Here is a 19925-nt window from a genome sequence, read left to right as displayed (position 1 = left end):
ACCCAAGGTCATATAAGTAGTAAGTGACAGATATGCTATTAGAGCCCAGGAACTTTGACTCCAGAGCCAAATACTTATTCCACCATACTACACTGATGGCTAGATTAAATGACTTCTGAGGAACTTTCCAGCTCTGAGATTTTGTGATTCTTTTGATATAGACTTTGAGGACAAATATTATGTATAAGTTGTACATTTACTCAGCAAAATTATGGTTTCCTCAGATACACAGATAATGGAACAGGGCTACACTCTCTGTCAGTGGAGGATTTGGTTTAATGCACCCAGTGAATTCTCCACTTTGGCAGTGAGTCACTTTGGTAGGCACCCCTGCATTTTCTATCTCCTTTTCCCCAAAACTAGTCCCTTAGCTCTCTTTTGGCTACTTCTCCACCACCACTACCATTTTTCCTCTTAATTTATTTTCCATTTCCTTTGCTTCCCTTGCCATCTGTTATTCCTGCTTTCCTCCACCCCTTTTATGAGTGATCTCTTTTCCTATCCTAATGGGACTTTGTGGAAAGGTCCTTGCAGAACTAATTTGTTGACAAATTCAGCAAGGAAAAAAAAATGCTTTTGGATAAACAGAAGCATCATAGGTAATACAAAGGCTTTCTCCTAATCAGTCAAAAACTCTTACCTAAGCCCAAGGAAATGATCTTGCACTTCCTTAGCAGCATGTGACTTCGCTCCCTTAAAAGACACCAGCCTCATCATTTGGAAGGTTTGATGGAAGGAGATTGCCTGGAGAGTCAGTCTGTGGTAGGCACCTATTCAAGGGTCTACTTCTTCTGGATAACAAGATCACAGATTTAGAGCTGGAAGGGACCTCAAAGGCCGTCAAATCTAACCTTTAAGCTTTTCCCCCTTTGCTTGGTCTGAGAGAATATGAGTCATCATTACAGGTTGTCCCACTCTAAGCTGATTGTAATTGGTTCTCCCCCTGCTTATGTTTCCATGATAACCTGGTCCATATTCTTTTTTACCCCACAGATGCAGAATGTCATGTATGACTTAATCACAGAGCTGAACGACCGGAGTGAGGACTTGGAAAAACAAATTGGCAGTTTGGAGTCTAAACTAGAACAACTCACTGCCAGCTTCAATTCCCTCCCCTTGCTCATTGCGGACACCCTGCGTCAGCAGCAGCAACAACTCCTCTCAGCCGTCATCGAGGCTCGGGGAGTGAGTGTGGCAGTGGGGACCCCCCACACACCACTCTCCGACAGCCCTATTGGGGTCAGCTCCACTTCTTTTCCTACCCCTTACACAAGCTCGAGCAGCTGCTAAATAAAACTCCCCACACAGGAAGAATTGCCGACAGGTCTTAAGATGCAAGTCAACTTTCTCCTGGTCTTTCTGTCATCACAGGAACATTCAGGCTGAGTGGACATAAAGAATAAGATTGAACTAATTAACAAACTCATGTTCATTCAGAGTGCTTGGTTCGATATGCCTTGAAATCAGAAATCGAATCTCTGTTTAGGTGCCTATATATGGAAGAGGTAAAGAGAAATGAAAGGAAGCCAAACATTTGACAGGGCCTTTGTTGCAGTGTTTGGTGGAGAACAGAAATCCATGCTCAATCTCAGGTCTTCAATTGTTGTGGGGGTGGGGAAAATAAAGAGAGAGAGAAGGAAAGGAAGAAGGAGAAAGAGAGAGAGAGAGAGAGAGAGAGAGAGAGAGAGAGAGAGAGAGAGAGAGAGAGAGAGAGAGAGAAAGAGAGAGAGAGAGAGAGAGAGAGAGAGAGAGAGAGAGAGAGAGAGAGAGAGAGAGAGAGAGAGAGAGAGAGAGAGAGAGAGAGAGAAACTAAAGGAGCCAATGGAGAAGCAACTAGAGGAAAATATTCTGCTCCACTGAATATCAGCCTTGGGCTTTGTCTTACTCACAACTGAGGGCCTCATCTACCACTCTGTTCTGCTCTTTTTTCTCTAATCTAAGAAGGTCTCTCTATATGACAAAGTTAGAAGAAAGAAGTTCACAATTTGCCAAAACAGAGATACAGTCATAGGGCATCAAAGCTCTTATCCCTTACATAGGTCATAAAACCTAGTGCATGGTAAATGAGGTCATATAAGACAGATTTTTCCAATCTAATATCAATAATTATTTATAAAAAAAAAACCCAACCAACCAATTCCTGCCCATGTGCCCCTAAATTCAAGCCATTCCTTTTCCATTGGTGATGTGTCCTGTTCAGGCATCACTTTTCATCAACTATTCTTTCTTTGTGGGCATAGGCCCCCCTCCAAACCTTACAGGTTGCTTTTGCCATAGGTATGTACAGTGCCTGTTATGAGTTGAGTGCCAACTCAAAAATATTGGCTTTCTGGAGCTAAAAATGGTGTTCTGAAAATAGCTGCTTTGGTAGAGTTTTATTCTGCTATCCAAACAATCTGAGATTCATTGGTATTATGCGACGATGAGTACACCACAGATATTTATGGTGTCATGGCTCAGCTTGAGTTTCAGATGGGAAGTCTCACTGATCTTGTGCCTACCCCACCTCAAGTTTCCTAAGCTAGCTGAGTAGTAAAAGGTTTCCTCATCCCAGATTCTATGACTTTGACAGCATTTATGATGAGAGGTGCGTGCAGCAGCTCATAAGTGAAGTAAAGATCACAATAAGATGGTAGGTTTGGGAAAAGGAAAATGGCTCATAAAGGAAGTTCTTTGAGAAAAAATTTAGGTGAGTGTTGATTAATGTGAAACAATGAGTATCTGTTTCTGCTGCCACTTTTTAATCTTGGTACAAAATCATGTGTCTTGCACAACTGAATACTTTAAAGGGGACTTTAGAACTGCTAGAAAGACCAGCAAGCCCTGATCAAGCCCACTGCCCTGAATGGTAATGCCAATCCCTAAACCTTTTACCTCACCCAAATCTGACCACTTCAAATTTGGTCCAATGAAAATAATCTTGTAATTTGCTGCTTTAATTTTGAGGGGTTTTTTTTAACTACTATATGGTATACTTCATCTGTTTAAATTCAAGCAAAAGAATGGTATCCCTCAGTGGGTAGCAGTTCTGCTGGGTTCTCATAAATTGTTACCACTCTAAGGTAAGTTATGTAATGCAGCCAGCTACAGAAATTTGCTTCGGTCTATTTCTGTCACACTCGGTATGGTCTTCTAAAATCTTTTAAGGAAGTGTTCAGTTGACATAGGTGAAAATCTATATAGTCCAGGGCACCTCTTGTAGGAAACCCTGGTCTGTAGCCTGATCTTTACCTCTAACTATTCAAGAGCATTTCCTGGTTTCCTGTTTAAGACTCCTTTTAGCATTGTCTGTTTGTTGATTTGCATACCACAGATACCAAACTTGTTGCTGGGTTTGTATGTTTTTAATTTTTATTCTTACCACTATCACTTTGTACCAGAAATTCAGCATGGCATAGTAGATAGGGCACTAGTCTTGGAGTAAGGGAGACTTGGGTTCAAATTCCACCTCTGACACTACTTGTGTGACCCTAGGCAAGTCATTCATTTCTTTGCTCCTCAGGCAACACCTTAAATCTATAAAATTATAGATGGATTGCCAGTAGGATCTATGAAGAGAGTTCCCACACTAAGGAAATCATAGGTCCCTGATATATCTCGTGCATCTATTTCTTTGATGTTCCTAGAGCAACGTTTGTTGTTATTTTCAATGAAAATTCAGCAGAACATAAAAGTAGATGTTTAAACAGATGAAATAACCATGGAGTTACTTTGTGATTTTCATCATATTTCACCAAACAGTGGCTGATAATTGTAGAAATCTACTTGTCCAGTCTGGACTCCAAAACCATAGTCCTCAGCTACTGGATCTCAATTTAACCCTTTCATTGCTAATGCAACCCCTTCCCAACATGTCTGTATGTACAAGGATCCAGTTTCATATTAATTTCAGACATTGCATGTAAAATTATGATACCCCTCCTCCACCCCAAAAAATGTATACACAGACTATCACTTCTCAGTCAGTCTGTGCATAATTGTTCATGCTTTACATGACCTTTGACCAGTGAGAGACCCATGCAGGCACTGATGACAACACAAATTTGCAGGGGGTGATTTGGGTTGCTTCCAGTGTTAGTAGCCATGGGTACTCTGGAAACACAAGGGCATTTGAAGCATAAATTGAGCCAATTGTAGTGCAATAGAGAAGCATGATTTCTCATCCCTGCCAAGAAAAGGCTCTTCAGAAGATGAGTGTTTGATCTGCATACTAATACTGTCCTGATCCAATTGGAAAATAGTTTCCATATACTAACACTGAAGATCTCTGTTGGGAAACTGCACATTCTCATACAAGTACAGACAAGTCTTCATGACTTAGGTACTGAAAATCCAGTGTGCAGGTCATTCAGGTTTTTTGTTTCTCTTTTTCCCAGAGTCCATTTTCTGATGTGCCACTGCTCATTAGCAACCCCTTCATGCCTTGGATATTGGGGCTAGGAGAAGAGGTGACTATCAAACTTTTCTTCTTCCCTCCTTGTTCCAAGATTTGTTGGGTGGAAGAGGTTGAGTTGCCCCTTCAAAAATTGGCTGTACTTGGAAAACACTAAGTCACTCCAGCACTGGATAACTAAACTAAAATTTAGGTCCATCCTGCATGGCTTTCCTGGTGGTGGAATTCTCTACTCTAATCTTTCTGATAACTCAGTGACAAATCCAATAATGCTGCTTTTCTCTAGAACTTCTAGACACCAGTAGGGCAGATACAGAAATGCCACAATGGATTGCTTAAGCCATATTATGTACTGTAAAGTCAGGGGTGTACTGTGATACATTAGGTCCACTTATCTCGGTGGAATTTCAGGACATAGCTCCAGTTGGTAGCCCAAATCAGACCGGGGCCCTCTCTTCCTTAGGTCAAAGTTCAGATGGAAACTGGTATCATTGTCTTAAAGATACCATCTTTTGTTCTTCACCTATTCATTTTCATAAATTGCTTCTCACCTGTTCTTGTCATCCTCATGACATGTTAACTTCATAATCTCACCACATCTGTAGGGCTGTTCAGTGCTGTCTAGAGTACAGCAAGAGCAGTTGTGTCTGAGAACACCACTAATTTTCTGACCTTGACAGAGATAGAGAGATGGCATAGCAATATTCTCCTGCAGCAGGCAGAAAGGAGCAGGGGGAAAAAAATGGAAATGATAGTGGAAAAAAGAAACTACATTAAAGATAGGAGTTTTCTCCCCTCTCCTACTAGTTATAGTCATAACTAGCTATCAGGTAAGAGAAGAATATTTGAGCTAGAAAGAAAAGATTAGAGATCAGAAATAAACTAGTTCTACTTTGTTCTAAGTAACTTAACCAGTCAGTATCTCAGTCACTGTATTGGTGAATATGAAGATAATGTTTAATATTCTCCAGGGCAAAGTATTACACAAGAACAAAATGTAATCTCTGAGGTTCAAGTTAATTAACCAGCTATGTTTGGTCTCCACCTGTTTGGGGCACACTGGAATGCAACATAGCCAGGAATTGCTGAAAATGGTGGTGGTGGTGGTGGTGATGGAGTGGGGGGCGTTTAATGACAAAACACTAAAATCAGCCAAACGGGAATCTGTAATTAGTAATAGAATTGGTGGGAAGAAAACTGGGGGCACTAATGTGACGTTATAGGGCTTCTCTTCATGATCATTTTGTAAATCAATGAACAGCTTAACCCCAAATTAAGCAACATCACTGAGTCCCCAAAGTAAACAGTTTCCTGTCCCACCATGATGCTGGGAAGTAATTGTAAGACACTGCAAAGTAATTATGCTGCCAGGAGGTTGTGACTTTCCCATCCATAATGCCCCAGTTTCTACAATTGTGCTCTTTTTTTTTAAGGTAACCAGAACCAATGCAAGTGATAGTTATCATTCTGCTGTGCCTATTTACTCCTCACTGCGTTATGTTTCAGTACCTTAGACAGCAGCTTGGTTCATTTATTCCTAGGCATTCTTTTTCCCCCTTGCATCTGGTTGGTGACACTCCAGGCATTCTTCCCCCTCCTTTTTTCTTGCTACCAACGTAAACATTATGGAAATAGGATCATTGGTGCCATTAAGAAAGCTATATATAGTCATACTGCGGGGATATTCATATTAACTGTCTGTTTCTGATAGTTGAATAGCAGGCAAAAGATAATCAGCCTGGGTGTTACTAGGAAAGCAACAGGAACAGAAATCAACTTTATGGTCCTGTCAAGGACCAGAAGTGAAATATAGGTTTTTCAATGACATGTACTGATGATTCCTTAAAAGAACTCAATCTAATTGTATAAAAAAATGAACTGTGATCCCCTACCTTCACCCTGCTTCCCTTTATACTTTTACTGGAAACACACTAGCTTGAACTAGCGTTTCCTCTGAACAACCCATCATCCAACAGTCAACACATGACCTCCAGATCTAGATGCCAAATGCCCCTGAGACAGTTGTTTACATACCTGGGAAATTCATTCTGGAAAATAGTCATGGGCAAGGACCACATATTGAAGTAGAACAAAAGGAAGGAAGGGCCTAGAAAAGCTGGTGGAAGAAAAGCACAAGCTTCAGCTCAAACATCTAATTGTAATCCCAAAGAGAAGTTGACATTTTATAGATACACACACACACACACACACACACACACACAGCAAGAGCAAACCACACAGGAATCTGATCAAAACAAAACACTCCCAGTTTTACAGCAGGAGGGGAATAAACATCCCTAGTTCTGAAGCTGTGCAGGTTGTCTCAGTTTGTCCATTTCACACAGGACCAATCCACTTCCATCCAAAACCTTTTTTTATATGGCAAAGACTCCATTTAGGTCCCAGAAACTCTATTCTGCACTGGTCACAAGTGAAAACAACAGAGAGCAGAAGAATGACAATGGAGACATTTCCTTTGCAAACTCAAAGAAACTCATGTTTCTATTCAGAATTAGACAATAAGCTTCAATATGAATTTGCATCTTGCCTCTGTACTGCTTGCTTAAAAAAAAGATAGAAGAAAGCATAATAGTTTATTTTAACTATGAAATATATTGCTATATTATAAATGATATTGTAACTTTCAATTAATATTTTGTATCAACCTAGTCTTTCAGCAGGTCAGAGTGTCCACCTGCTCTCCAAACGACTGTTTCTGAGTACACATCACTGTAACAATTACCCAACACCTAGACAAAGAGTCTCAGTACAACAGCTTTCCGAACTGCCATACACTTCTAATTCTCCAAGGTCCTTGGTGTCGGAGACAAAAGAACACTATTCCTTGCTTAGAAGAATTTAACCCCAATTTTAACAAGCCATTACAAAAGATTTCTAAAAAGCCATCTCTCTTGAGTAGCTCTATGAAAACAACTTCTGTTGCTCAGTAGTGGGGTGAGTGCTGGGGTTGGGGGAGGGGTGAACCTACCTACTACCTGTTTCCAAAAGCCCAATTACACAATCTATATCAGTCTCCAACTCAGCCAAAGCTCAAGCTTTTTTTTCCTGTGGACGTGTAGGAAAACTAACCAAGTTAGCCACATTATTTCTCTCTCCTGAGCTTCAGGAAGCTTTGACTTCTGTGAATGCACCATGAGGCTGTATGAACAAGGAGAATCATGATTCTCAATTTCTGTGAGAACCAAGTTGGAGCCAAGCATGAAAAGCTACTTTTCTGGAGTTGGTGACAGCCTAAGGATAGACAGGAACAAGGTTTGGGTGCCATTTTATTAAAGAAATGGTGCAACTCTGCCAGTGGAATGACAGGGGGAGGTAACAATTTGTATAATATGTGCCAGCAGAAACATTAGCTTTCTTCTATTGCTTTATTTTACTCTATGAATGCTTTTTTTAAACTGCTGGTGTGAAAAGGAGGGAAAAGGAAAAGTTCTGTAGGGAAGTTGGGTCACTTCTCTGAGCCTCAGTTTCCTCATCTGTAAAATGAAAGGCCTGGATTTGATAGCCTCCTAGCTCCCTTCTAGCTCAAGATCTCTGATTCTATGAGAGACGGTTTTGAACAGGAGAAAGACTCTGTAATTGGCACACCCATGCAATTCATTCTCCTCCTCCTCAACCTAATAGCTGAGCCTCACCTGGAGAAGTGCCCGAAGCTGGGGCTCCCAAAGGAAGGTCTATATCTAGATGAAATACAGTGTGTCCAGACTAACACAAAGGTTGTCTTCTTAAAACTGGTGAGCCTTCTCCCAGCAAGAAGGTCCATTTAATCTCATCCTATAATCAGTGTAACCATGTCCTCTATATGTACCCTCAGAGTAGGTTTGACTGAGTCTTTTATCTGTGCTTTCCCTGGGTATGAGTCACAAATTCAAAAATTCACACTAATATGTTAGTAGTACAAAACAATAGCTCCTTCTTTGGAGATGAGCTGCTAAAAATAAAATCCAGCTTCCATTTTTTTTTGAGCTTCAGTTTATCTGCATCGTGAAGCACCACTCCATACGTTATTCATGCTATTAAAATGAAAAATAATGTCGCCATCTCCAGTTTCAATCTGATGTATCTGAGATTTAACCCTTGTGTATGTTTTATTATTGTTGAGAAATTCTCCCAGTGCCTATGCAGCTCTCGGGTCATAAGTCAGACACCTGTGGAGCTGCATTCCCTCTTCCAGGCCACCGGGGTTCTACTGTATATACTAAGTTTCCAACTTGTGTGTGTAATGGAAATCAGTTCATCCTCAACTTTCTGATTGACTGATGAATGTACTGGTGATTGTCAATTCACCTCTAAAATACCTTTGTGCCATTTGGTCCCTTCAGCCTTTCCTTTGAGCACCTCTAGAATTAACTCATATTTTCCTATCGCTACACAAATAAATTGTCACCAAATAAAGAAAATAAAATATCTACACAAATAAATTAAGGTTTGGGACTTTTCCCCAAACTTTAAAGTCATTTGATAAGTGAGAGAATGAGTATGATCTGTGCTGTTTTTTCAGTGAAACTTACTGGAACAGCAGTCCCAAAGTAGATGGAGCCTCAACTTTAATGACTCCAAAATGGGTAGAATGGCAAACTATATTCCCTTTCTCTCAACTCTTGATTAAAAAATGCTATATAGGCTGACCAAATCAGTGCCATTCCTGCCAGAACTAACATTCTCTTGATCTGGTTTTCTAAACGTAATCGTAAGGGGAAACATTAATGCTTTATTTTTCCACTTTTAACACCTGTTAGCTCATAACTACATTGAGGTAAACAAAAACATTCGCAATTATTTGATGGCAACAGGACACAATCTTCCCCATTTTAATCACCAAATGCTAATAATTGGGGCACTCAAGCCACTGCAAAGCATTTTTAAAATGTTTTTCACTTTCAATGTGATTCCCTCCCCCGCCTTTTTTTAAATATCATTTTGGTATCAGTATAAGGATACCTAGGTGGCCTATTAAATCAGGCCCCTCATAAAGTTACAAGGCATCCCATGTAGTCTATTTAAAATGGCCTACAGCTGAGCGTAAGTCAGAAACCAACCTCGAGTTGTTTATTATTTTTATCCCCTTCTTGGAGTACTCAGCATGCGACCAATGAGAGCTATCCTTTGCTAGCAGTAACTAAGAACAGACAGGTGAATTTCACCATTCCACACCTCTAAGTCATCTCTCTCTAAGGTAATTCTGCTCATCATTACCCCAAGCAGGCGCACTCTAAAGGTGGAGAAGGGAAAATCCAAATTCTAATGTTATTGCCATATACTGATATGTACCCAGAAACAGCTATGTCCTAAATTAATGGCTTTAATCTGTTCATTGTAAAAAGTGCCTTGGACTTCAATCTAAAGAGGTCGGTATAAATATGTACATATGCGTGTGTGTATATGTAGGCAAATATACATATTTATACATACATATAGACACACACATATACCTGCAGTCATATATAATATAGTCATACATATATAATATAAAAGCTTCATAATCTACCATATTTCTCTTCGCAACTCCATTTCTTTCGTCCGGTCCTATGTTCATTTGTTGAGATAGACCTCACCATAGAGAGGTCCTATTCAGCACATTAATGTATTATTATTATTATTTTTTGTTTTTTACTTTTTATTAAAAAGGTAAAGGTTATAAAAAAGTAAAATGCCTGAAAGTTTTGAATTGGGTTATGGTAAACCTTCTTAGGAAACAGAAGAGAAGAAAATCTGATAGGAGAAATTCCCCTTCCCTTCTTTGGATGACTTCATTTTTCCTTAATTGTGAGAGTGTGTAGGGATTGCTAGGGTTCCAAAACAAAACAATTTTATAGCCTTCATTTGAACTCCTTCTTATGTTTCCTGTCCATTTAATTCATCTTTGTGCCATAATTTCCCTAGTGATTCTGTATTATAAGAGAGAGATCTTTAGATACTGCATTCCTTATAAGCACAAATCTGCTTGAACTGAAAAAAGAGAGATGGGAGCATGGGAATTAGTTGTGACTAACACTTTCTGACAGTGAGGACTTTAAAGGGGAAGGAGTTAACATGGCACAGTGGGATGAAGAGTAGATCTGAGGGCAGCATATCTGCTCAGCTCAGTTATTTAGTACCTGTATTACCTGAGGATGGTTGTTTCACCTCTCTGTAAAATAAGGGGTTTGGACTAAATAATCTCAAAGGTCTCCTTGGGCTTCAAATCACGTGTGTATGTGAAATCTCCTTCTCTGGACAAAATTGGGACAATTCAGAGATTAATACCCATCTATTCCTTTGAAGGTTGTGGGATGGACTGCCTAGATGACCTTTGGAGTCCTAGAAATGTAGGATCCTTTTAGTCCTCATTTTTATAATGTGATTACCTGCATTAATGAACCCACATTCCCTAACTGAACCAAAGGGTGAATCTTTTCCACACATGTAGGTTGTGATGGCCAATGATCATTTTTTTAGAGATCTCATAAGTTTTGATTACGAGGAGTCCTAGCTTCTTGAATTCTGTGACCTTGAGCTAAAGGAGTCATCTTACTTCTTAGAACCAACTAAATCTGTATTTCGCCTGCTTTCTGGTGCAGTAAAAGCCCTTGATGCAGTCCAGAGCCAGACCAAGTGAGATTTGTGCCTTGTTCAGATTGTCAATCAGAAATGAGTCGGCCACATGCAGAACAAAGAGTAAGAGGCCATATGTGTCTCAGGGAGTTTTTATGAGCTGTTACAGAGATGTGCGAGATCTTAAAGAGAGTCTTGGCATTTAGGGGATTTCACTGCTTTAGTTCCCTAAGTCAACAGTCTTTGCCCTTTATTTTTGTCTGTGGGCTTAAGCAAATGATTATTAGGTACTTCTAAGAAAAAGTATTTAGTCAATGAGACTTTATTACTAAGTGATTAGACAAAAAAAAAATTTCAAAATGGATATAGTTGCATTTCCCCCTGCTCATTCCATACACCTCTCTTCCACAAATAATTTCTGAATATATTTAGCAACTCAGTGATTATTAAAGAAAAAGTCTTTTTAAGTAGCAATTTTTGTCCAATGAGTTCAATATTCTTTGCAAATGTTGGTGGATTGCTTCCCAAGAAGATGCCTGTGAAGCAGGTGGTAAATAGTATTATGCCCATTTTAAGGACAGAAAAATTTAGCATCAAGAAAGTTAGATGGCCTGTTTAAGTCATTATCTAAACTGAAAATATAACTCGGGATTTCCGATTCAATTTAATTTGACAAATATTTATAAGGCATTGGCTAGGTATAGGGTACTATGCCAAGTTCTTAGAATACAAAGACCAAAACAAAGTAGTCCCTGTCCTCAGGGACAGTCACTTGGGTTTTCAACCTTGGAGTCATCTTCAACTCTTTCTCCTCCCTTCCCATATCCAATCTGTTGCCAAGTCTTACCTATCCTGTCCTCATGATATCTCTTGCATCTGTAACCTTCTCTCTCACACAACTTCTACCTTGTTTTAGGTCCAGATTGGCTTTGGGCTGGATTAGGTCCAGATTGGCATTGGTCTGGATTAGGTCCAGATTGGCATTGATCTGGTTTACTGCCATAGCCTTCCAATTGGTCTCCCTACATCAAGTTTCTCCTCATCTCTCCAATCCATTCTCCATAGAGCTGCCAAATTGATATTCCTAAGGCATAGATCTGACCATGTAGCTCCCCTGCTCTGTGTCTTCTCAGCTGCCTCTAAGATAACACACAAACTCCTTTGTTTCACACATAAAGTCATTCACAACCTAGCACTAGCCTCCATTTCTAGCCTTTTTTGACATGATTTTCTTCCACATAGTCTGTGTTCCAGTCAAACTGGCTTATTTGCTGTTGAGGCTATAAAAGATTCCCTCTCCTGATTCCATCCCCTCATATATTCATGTTGTTACTCATACAACATATTGAGGTTCTTATTCTACCCTTGCAATGGACTTTCCACTCACCTTTGCCTCATGGAATCCCTAGTTTCCTTCAAGGCTCAGTTCAAGTGGCACTTCTTACAGGAAGCCCATCCCAACTCCCCCCCAGTTATGAATGATGTACTTCCAACCTCTGCATTTACTTTGTATATTGTTTGTGTTTGTTCAGAGGTGCCTGTATTGTTTCTCAGGGTAGAATATAAGCTCCTGCAGGGCCAGGACCAGCCCATTTTGGTCTTTGTATCCCCAGCAGTTAGCATAGTGACTGACATACAGCAGGTGCTTACTAAATGCAGGGGGAAGAAAGGGAAGAAAGGAAGGAAAGGGAAAGTAGGGAAGGAAGTGAATGGAAAGAGGGAGGGAAGAAAGAAGGAAAGAAGAAAGGAAGGAAGAAATGGAGGGAAGGAAGAAATGGAAGGGAAAAGGAAAAGGGAGGGGGAAGGAACAAAGGAAGGAAGGGAAGAAAGGAAAGAAATGGAAGGGAAGGAGGGAGAGAGGGAGGAAAGAAGGAAGAAAAGAAGGAAGGGAAGGAGGGAGAGAGGTGTGGAAGGGAAGAGAGAGAAAGAGAGAAAGAAAAAGAAAAGAAGGAAGAGAAAGAAAGCAAGAAAAGGAAGAAATGGAAGGGAGTGAGGAAAGAAGGAAGAAGTTACATTCTGCCAGAGAGGGTTGAGTACATCACACATACAAATAAGTAAATACCAACATAGATAAATTTCAAGTCAATTATACTAGTATTTAAGTGCCTACTATATGTAAGGCACTGTATTAGCCAAGAGGTATACAAAACTAAAATCTTAATTGCCTCTGCCCTTGGACAGTTTTCATTCTAGCAGAGGGTAACCACATGCACACAGGTAAGTGAGTACAAAACCGAACTGATACAGAATAATTAAAGAGACAGCTGGGGTGAGGGATGATAGGAAAGCTTCCCCCAGGAGGCTATCCCTAGGCTGTGTGTGCTGGGTCAGCAGCTGGTGACTGTAGATGCTGCCTTCACTAAGACACACAAGTAAAATGGTGCTCAGGTGATGGCACTTCTGCTGATCTTTGTAAAGACCTTGGTCAGCTATAGAGAGAAGCCTGAGCTTTAGCTGGTTTGTGTCATGGGAGGGGGAGGAGGGCAGAGATTGGTAGGAGAGCAGATTGTCCTTCCCAATAACTAAACCTAGACAGGAGTGACTGGGAAGATAACTCTAGACTCCTGCCTTCTATTTCTACTTCCTAATGAATAATAACTGGAGAAGTGAAGGTTGAAAAACTATGATACCATTATGTTGGGTAATACAACAGCATTAAATACAAATAAAAAAGGAGCAGCCTGACAGCGTTACTGAAATCTGAAGTCACTGCTTTCCTTTGATCTCATCTTCTTCCTTCCCTGACGCCACTGTGAAGAAACCAAGAACTTTCAAAGAATAATTTTGAACTAAGAAAGAGGAGAAACCTGGGGGAAAAAAATAAGTGGCTACTTCTCAGTCAGTCTGGTTTTCACTCTTTAGAGGAAATATTTAGTTGAAGGATTTTTTTATTCACTACCCATGTGACCCATCCCTCTTTGAGCCTCTGTTTCCTCATATGTAAAATGAGAGGGCTGAACTTGACCCCTCCCAGCTCTAAATCTATGATCATGCCTGTAGAGTACCTACCCACACCTGTAAGGTATCTACCCACCTATCCACCTCTATTGCCACTACCTCAACTTTAAGAGCCAATGAAAGACATTAATGTCAATCTCTCTTCAGCCAGATAGTCTACAAGCAAGAGCTGTCTCTAAGGTATAAATTCATCAACATAGATGCTGAAAAGCAATGGTAACTTTTACAGAGCTCTTTCAAAGGAAATCAACATGCAGGACTTGACCAGACCTTCCCACTTGCTCGTTAAGAAACATCCAATAAGGGCTTGCCATGTGTCCCAAATCACCAAGCTCGATAGCAGGTACTTCATCTGCAGTAACGTTCCCACTGTAGGGTGGAAAACATCAGCATCAGTTGCTTGAAGAAAGTCTACTTCTAGTAACAGGAATCATGCCTTCCATTTTCATGAGAAGCACGACCTGCCCAAATCTCAATTTTTTGTTGTTGTTGTCGTTCTGGGTTTTTTTTCCAGTCTGGCCTAATTTCTTCCATGTCCTAAGCCTTTTAACCTCTGCTGATTTGCATTCAGGGCATCCACATATTGGCAAATAACAATGTCTTATTATTATTCACTTGGTTTTTCTCTTGCATGACTGCCAGTCTTCTGCTATCTTGATACATTTATAGCTTTAAAGCTAAAACCTTTATTTTTCCATAGCTCTCTTGAGGGCAGGGGAGTGTAGCTTCAAATATTTCTTTCTGAGATAATATTTGTGAAGAGCGATTAGTACAGTACCTGGTACATAGTAGGCACTATATAAGTGCTTATTCCCTTCCCTCTTCCTCTATTCCCCAATTCAATGAGCTTTTACTAAGTGCCTACTATGTGCCAGGTGCTGAGGAAACAATGACAAAAATAAAACACACACTGCCCTCAAGAAGCTTACCAAAGAGAAGTAAGAAAAGGTTAAAGATAATATAATTTTATTAATAATAATAATAGCTAGCATTTACATAACACTTTCAGAGTTTCAAAACACTCTACATATTTTATTTCATCTGATCCTCACAACAGCTCTGGGAGGCAGGTGCTATTATTATTATCCTCATTTTACAAGTGAGGAAACCGAGGCTGAGGGGTTCAGTAACTTGCCCATGTTCTCACAGACAGTAAGTGTCAGAGGCAGGATTTAAATTTAGGTCTTCCTGAGTCTAAGGTCATCTCTCTGCGTGCCCCAACATCTGGCTGTCAGCAGGTTTTTCACTGAGCCAAAAATCAACAGACGTGGGATATCTCAGGACCAACAATGCCCTTTTCAAACTTTGCCTGGATGTATTTAACTACTAAACAAAATCTCTCTTTCGACTTTGAATTAAACCCAGTACTGTCATCGTAGCATGGGAGGCTTTGAAGCCTCAGAGAGGGGCCAGACTCTGGATGAGGAGCCCACATCTGGAATCTGAGGGGGTTCTATGGGCGACTGAGGGGAATCTGAGCAAGAGTGACCCCTGCAGGTCAGATGGAAGTACAGCCACAGAGCCCAAGTGAAGAGCTCATCTCCACCCCACCCAGGAAGAGGACAAAGAGACCCCCTGCAGCTAAACAACCATTAAACTGATCCAGTATTTACTCAGAATCTAGGGAGTCAGCTACCAGGTGGTTCCTTGTCAGGGTGCCGCAGAGATTTTTGGTCAAATACAATCTGGACTAGACCTCTGGGGCTGTTTCCAACCCAGAAATTCTGTGAACCTGTGAGTTACGAAAGATGACCCCCCAACATTTTCATATATCCATAAGTAAAATATGACTCTAAAATAAAAAACATCACCATAGGATTAACTTGATTTTGTTGATAAACCTGCTGACACCTGCAAAACAATTGGGATGAAACAACTGAAGAATAGTAATTGTAATACTACTACTACTACTAATAATAATAGCTGGCATTTACTTAATGTTTTAAGGTTTGCAAAATGCTTTATGTATCATTTTTTGTTTAGATTCTCACAACAAGCCTGCAAAAGGTAGGTGCTATTATTCCCATTTTCCAATTGAGGAAACTGAGGTTGAAAAAGATTGACCTGCCCAAGATCATACAGTGAAGTGAGATTTGAACTCAGGTCTTCCTGGCTCTAAGTCCAGTACTCTATGCATCGCACCACCTAGTTTCCTTGGAAATAACTATAATGACTCATATTTATATACCACTTTAAAGTTTCCAAGGCACTTTATAAATATCTCTAGATGAGACTTAATTTTTTAAAAATCTATTTTAAAATGTTCAAAAACATTGATTGAACTCTCATACCATAAGTAAATTTGTTCTGCAGAAATTCTTTCTAAAGACCCAAAAAAGAGACATTCTAGGGGTGGAGGGCAAAGGCAGTGTGGTATAATAGAAAGAACATTGGACTTAGAGGCAGAGAACTAGAGTTCAAATCTAACTACATGGTCTTGGGCAAATTATTCTCCCGGCCTCAATTTCTTCGTCTGTCAAATGAGGGAGTATTATATGACCTTTGAGGACTCTTCTAGCTCTGAGCCTATGAAAATAGAGGAGATTAAAAAGGAAGGTTCCAATAGATTGCCTAAACCAGAATTGTTAGGGCATACTTATGATAATAAATAATAATAATAGTCATTATTTACATAGTGATTACTATTATTTCATTTGATCCTTACAACAACCTTGGGAGGTAGGTGCTATTATTATCCCCATTTTACAGATGGGAAAACTGAGACAAACTTAACTGATTTGCCCAGGGTCACAGCTAGTAAGCATCTGAGGCCAGGTTTGAATTCAGGTCTTTCTGACTCTAATTCTGGAGCTCTGTCAACTGTACCACCTAGATTTAAGAGAAAAATATGAGTTCATGGCTCTGCAAAAACCCAGTAATTTCAAAATGAGTGACCCAAGGTATTAAATCACCTGATCCTTTCAAAGTTTTGAAACTACCTTATCTCATTGAGCCATGATTTCCTGTCTGTGTACTTTCCCTCCACTGATACCAGCTTCAGCTCTTTTAAACTTGGTAGAAAGTCTCTAAGAATTGATGAGACAGGTTAAACCACCTTGTGATGAACCTGTCCAAACTTAGCCAGGCAGGTTCTTGTTGTCCATCAGTGAACCTGAATTCAAAGTCTCTCCAGGTTCACAGCATCTGTAGGATTTGAAAGGTTGGCATGTGGAAAAAAGAATAAGCTTGTTCTGCTTAGCCCCAGTGGGGACGGAATGATTAAGTGGAAAGTAGCCAAGAGGTCCATTTATGGCTGATATAAGGAAAGACTTCCTCATAATTAGAGCTATTAGAAATTGAATGCACCACCTTGGGAGTTAAAGGATTCACCCTCATTGAAAGTCTTTAAGTACCTCTGGATTAGATCAAAGAGCAGATTCTTTTATTTCAGGTATGGGTTTGAACTAGCCACACTCTGAGCTCTGAAATTCTGTATTTTTCTGATCTGCTTCAGTTTGTGTTCCATGGACAGAGACACCAAGGGCTGGATCAATTCCAAGCCATGATGAGGTAGAAGAGATCTTGCGGGACAATCTAAATAAGAAAAAAAAAGTTTTCTTAAAAAAAAAACAAAACAAAACAAACAGGGGCAGCTAGGTGGTGCAGTGGATAGAGCACTGGCCCTGGAGTCAGAAGAACCCGAGTTCAAATCCGACCTCAGACACTCACTAGCTGTGTGACCCTAAGCAAGTCATTTAACCCCCATTGCCTCCAAAAAAAAACCCCCCACAAAACAACAACAACAACAAAACAATCCTCTCCCTCTATGATACCTAGCATGAAAAATGATTGCCAGAACCAGCAAAACTTTTGCTTGCTGGTCTGTGTGCTATTGGCCAGGAGCAGACTGAATGAAAAGTCTTAGTAGAGGTTAGCTTGCACCATGCTGACAGAGTACTATGTGCCCAGATGTAGAGTGTGGATAGGACAGGTGTGCTGATGTGAATCCCAGAGCCACCAGGGGCAGACCTGCACTCCTTCTTCTTAGAACAGACTTGTCTTTGGTATCATTAAGTCTTCGTCTTCCTGGACACTAAAAATAATGCAAGAATTTGCACACCCGTACCATCCTCCCACTCTCTGACCCATAAATAAATATGCAAACCCTTCATTTAAGACACAGATGTTCCCTGCTGTGACTACACAACTCCCTTCAACACATATTTTGTATTCCAGAGATGTTGATCATTTCCAAAGTGATCTGTCTTCAGTCAAAAGAATTTAAAGCTAATACCTGCACAATACAAGTACCCTCCCCCCACCAGGGACAATGGAATGTTAAATTAGATGATTAAAAATGATATAACTGGGTGTCTTGCGTTACAGTGGATTAAGATAGCAGTGTCCAAGAATGATTGCTCTTTATTTCAGTTACCCCCTGAAAATGACATGCAGAGATTAAGCAAAACGTGCTTAATCTTGTTGGTGGGCAGAATTTGGAATTTGCCCTTTGTTCTTGCCTAAGACTGGCTGAACAGGTTGGCATCACTTGAGATTTAATTTTACACCTTTTAAAAGCAGAAAAGTGGCAACCCAGGGTGCTCTGTTTTACAGCAACCTAGAAGATGCTTTTCTCAGAAGCTACTGAAATGTGTCTCTTGGGCTGTAGAACAGGAAGACAAAAAATGAAATCATATCAGTGCTCAGTCAGTGAGTTAGGTAAACCACCTTGCAAGATATCCATTCTTCCCTCCTTTGAAGCAACATGACAAAGACCTTTAGGACCAGTAAAAGACACTCAAGGTTTGGTTTGGTTTTTAAGGAAAAAGCACATTGCTTAACGGGACCTCTCCATGTCCCGAGACCAGACCCTCAGTCATATTTCAAGGGAATAGGCTTGTTTTCTGGTTGTTGTTGAGCCGTTTCAGTTGCGTCCAACGCATCATGACCCCATTTGGGGTTTTCTTGGCAAAGATCCTGGAGTGGTTCGCCATTTCCTTCTCCAGCTCATTTTACAGATGAAGAAACTGAGGCAAACAGAGTTAAGTGACCTGCCCAGGGTCACACAGCTAGTAAGTATCTGAGGCTGGATTTGAACTCATGAAGAGGAGTCTTCCTGATTCCAGGCCCAGTGCTCTATCTGCTGTGCCACCTGTAAACTGCTATAATCAGTGAAGCAATCGAGCAACAAGCATTTGCTCACCATGTGCCAGGCAATACTCTTCCACAAAACTCCCTCTTCACCTCCCACCTTCTGGAATAAGGCACGTGGGCATCTTACTGTGTAGCTGAAAAGTCAGAATTGATAAACATATTTTTCAGATTTCCTGAGAATAATGACGTAGAGTTGGCTTACAGATCTGGAAACCATTCATAGGCTCTAGAGGCCAAAGGAATCTTGGCAAACATCTAGTGCCTCCTGCCCTCTCATTTTATAGAGAAGAAAACCGAAACTCAAAAAGGGAGTGTCTTGTCCAAGGTCACCTGGGGAATCAGTGGCTGAACCCAGATTTAAACCTAGGGCCTCCATTACATTACCTTGCCTCTTTCCTAGAGCTATTTTTCTTCATTCAAAGCAAATGTGACAAACAGGGTGCTGTCTATACCACCCACAAGAAACCATAAAGTAAAAGTAAAGCTAGCTAGGTAGCACAGGGAAGCTAGGTGGTGCAGTGGTTTGAGCATTGGGCTCGGAGTCAGGAAGACCTGAGTTCAAATCCAGCCTCAGAAACTTACTAGCTGTATGGCCCTGGGTCAATCACTTAACTTCTCTATGCCTCAGTTTCCTCATGCATAAAGTGGGGACAATAATAGCATCTACCCCCCAGGGTTGTTGTGAGGATCAAAGGAGATATTATTGGTAAAACACTTTGCAAATCTTAGAGTGCTATATAAATGCTAGTTATTGTTGTTGTCATTGTTTCACAGAGGCAAGCTAAACAATGTAGTAGAGAGAAAGGACTAGACTTGGAATCAGGATAAAAACTAAGCTCAAATTACGCCTCAGACACCGACTAGCTGTATGGTCTTGGGCAAGTCATCTCACTTCTCTGTGCCTCAGTTTCCTTGTCTGTAAAATGGT

The 19925-nt window shown here is 40.4% G+C and overlaps 1 protein-coding gene across 1 annotated transcript in view; it reads left to right on the top strand.

Moving 5' to 3' along the window:
* Nucleotides 1–9903, top strand: part of KCNN3 (potassium calcium-activated channel subfamily N member 3) — a 297364-nt gene extending 287461 nt beyond the window's left edge. The window contains 1 exon segment of the mRNA XM_020991956.2: nucleotides 994–9903. Coding sequence (XP_020847615.2) covers nucleotides 994–1290 — 297 coding nt within the window. The 3' untranslated portion in view covers nucleotides 1291–9903.
* Nucleotides 9904–19925: the final 10022 nt, after the last annotated feature.

The sequence above is a fragment of the Phascolarctos cinereus genome, unplaced genomic scaffold (genome assembly GCF_003287225.1).
Source record: "Phascolarctos cinereus isolate Bilbo 61053 unplaced genomic scaffold, phaCin_HiC Scaffold_5;HRSCAF=322, whole genome shotgun sequence".
Taxonomy (NCBI): Eukaryota; Metazoa; Chordata; class Mammalia; order Diprotodontia; family Phascolarctidae; genus Phascolarctos; species Phascolarctos cinereus.
The sequence above is the reverse complement of the archived record's forward strand: the minus strand, read 5'-3'. Positions and strand labels throughout refer to the sequence as shown.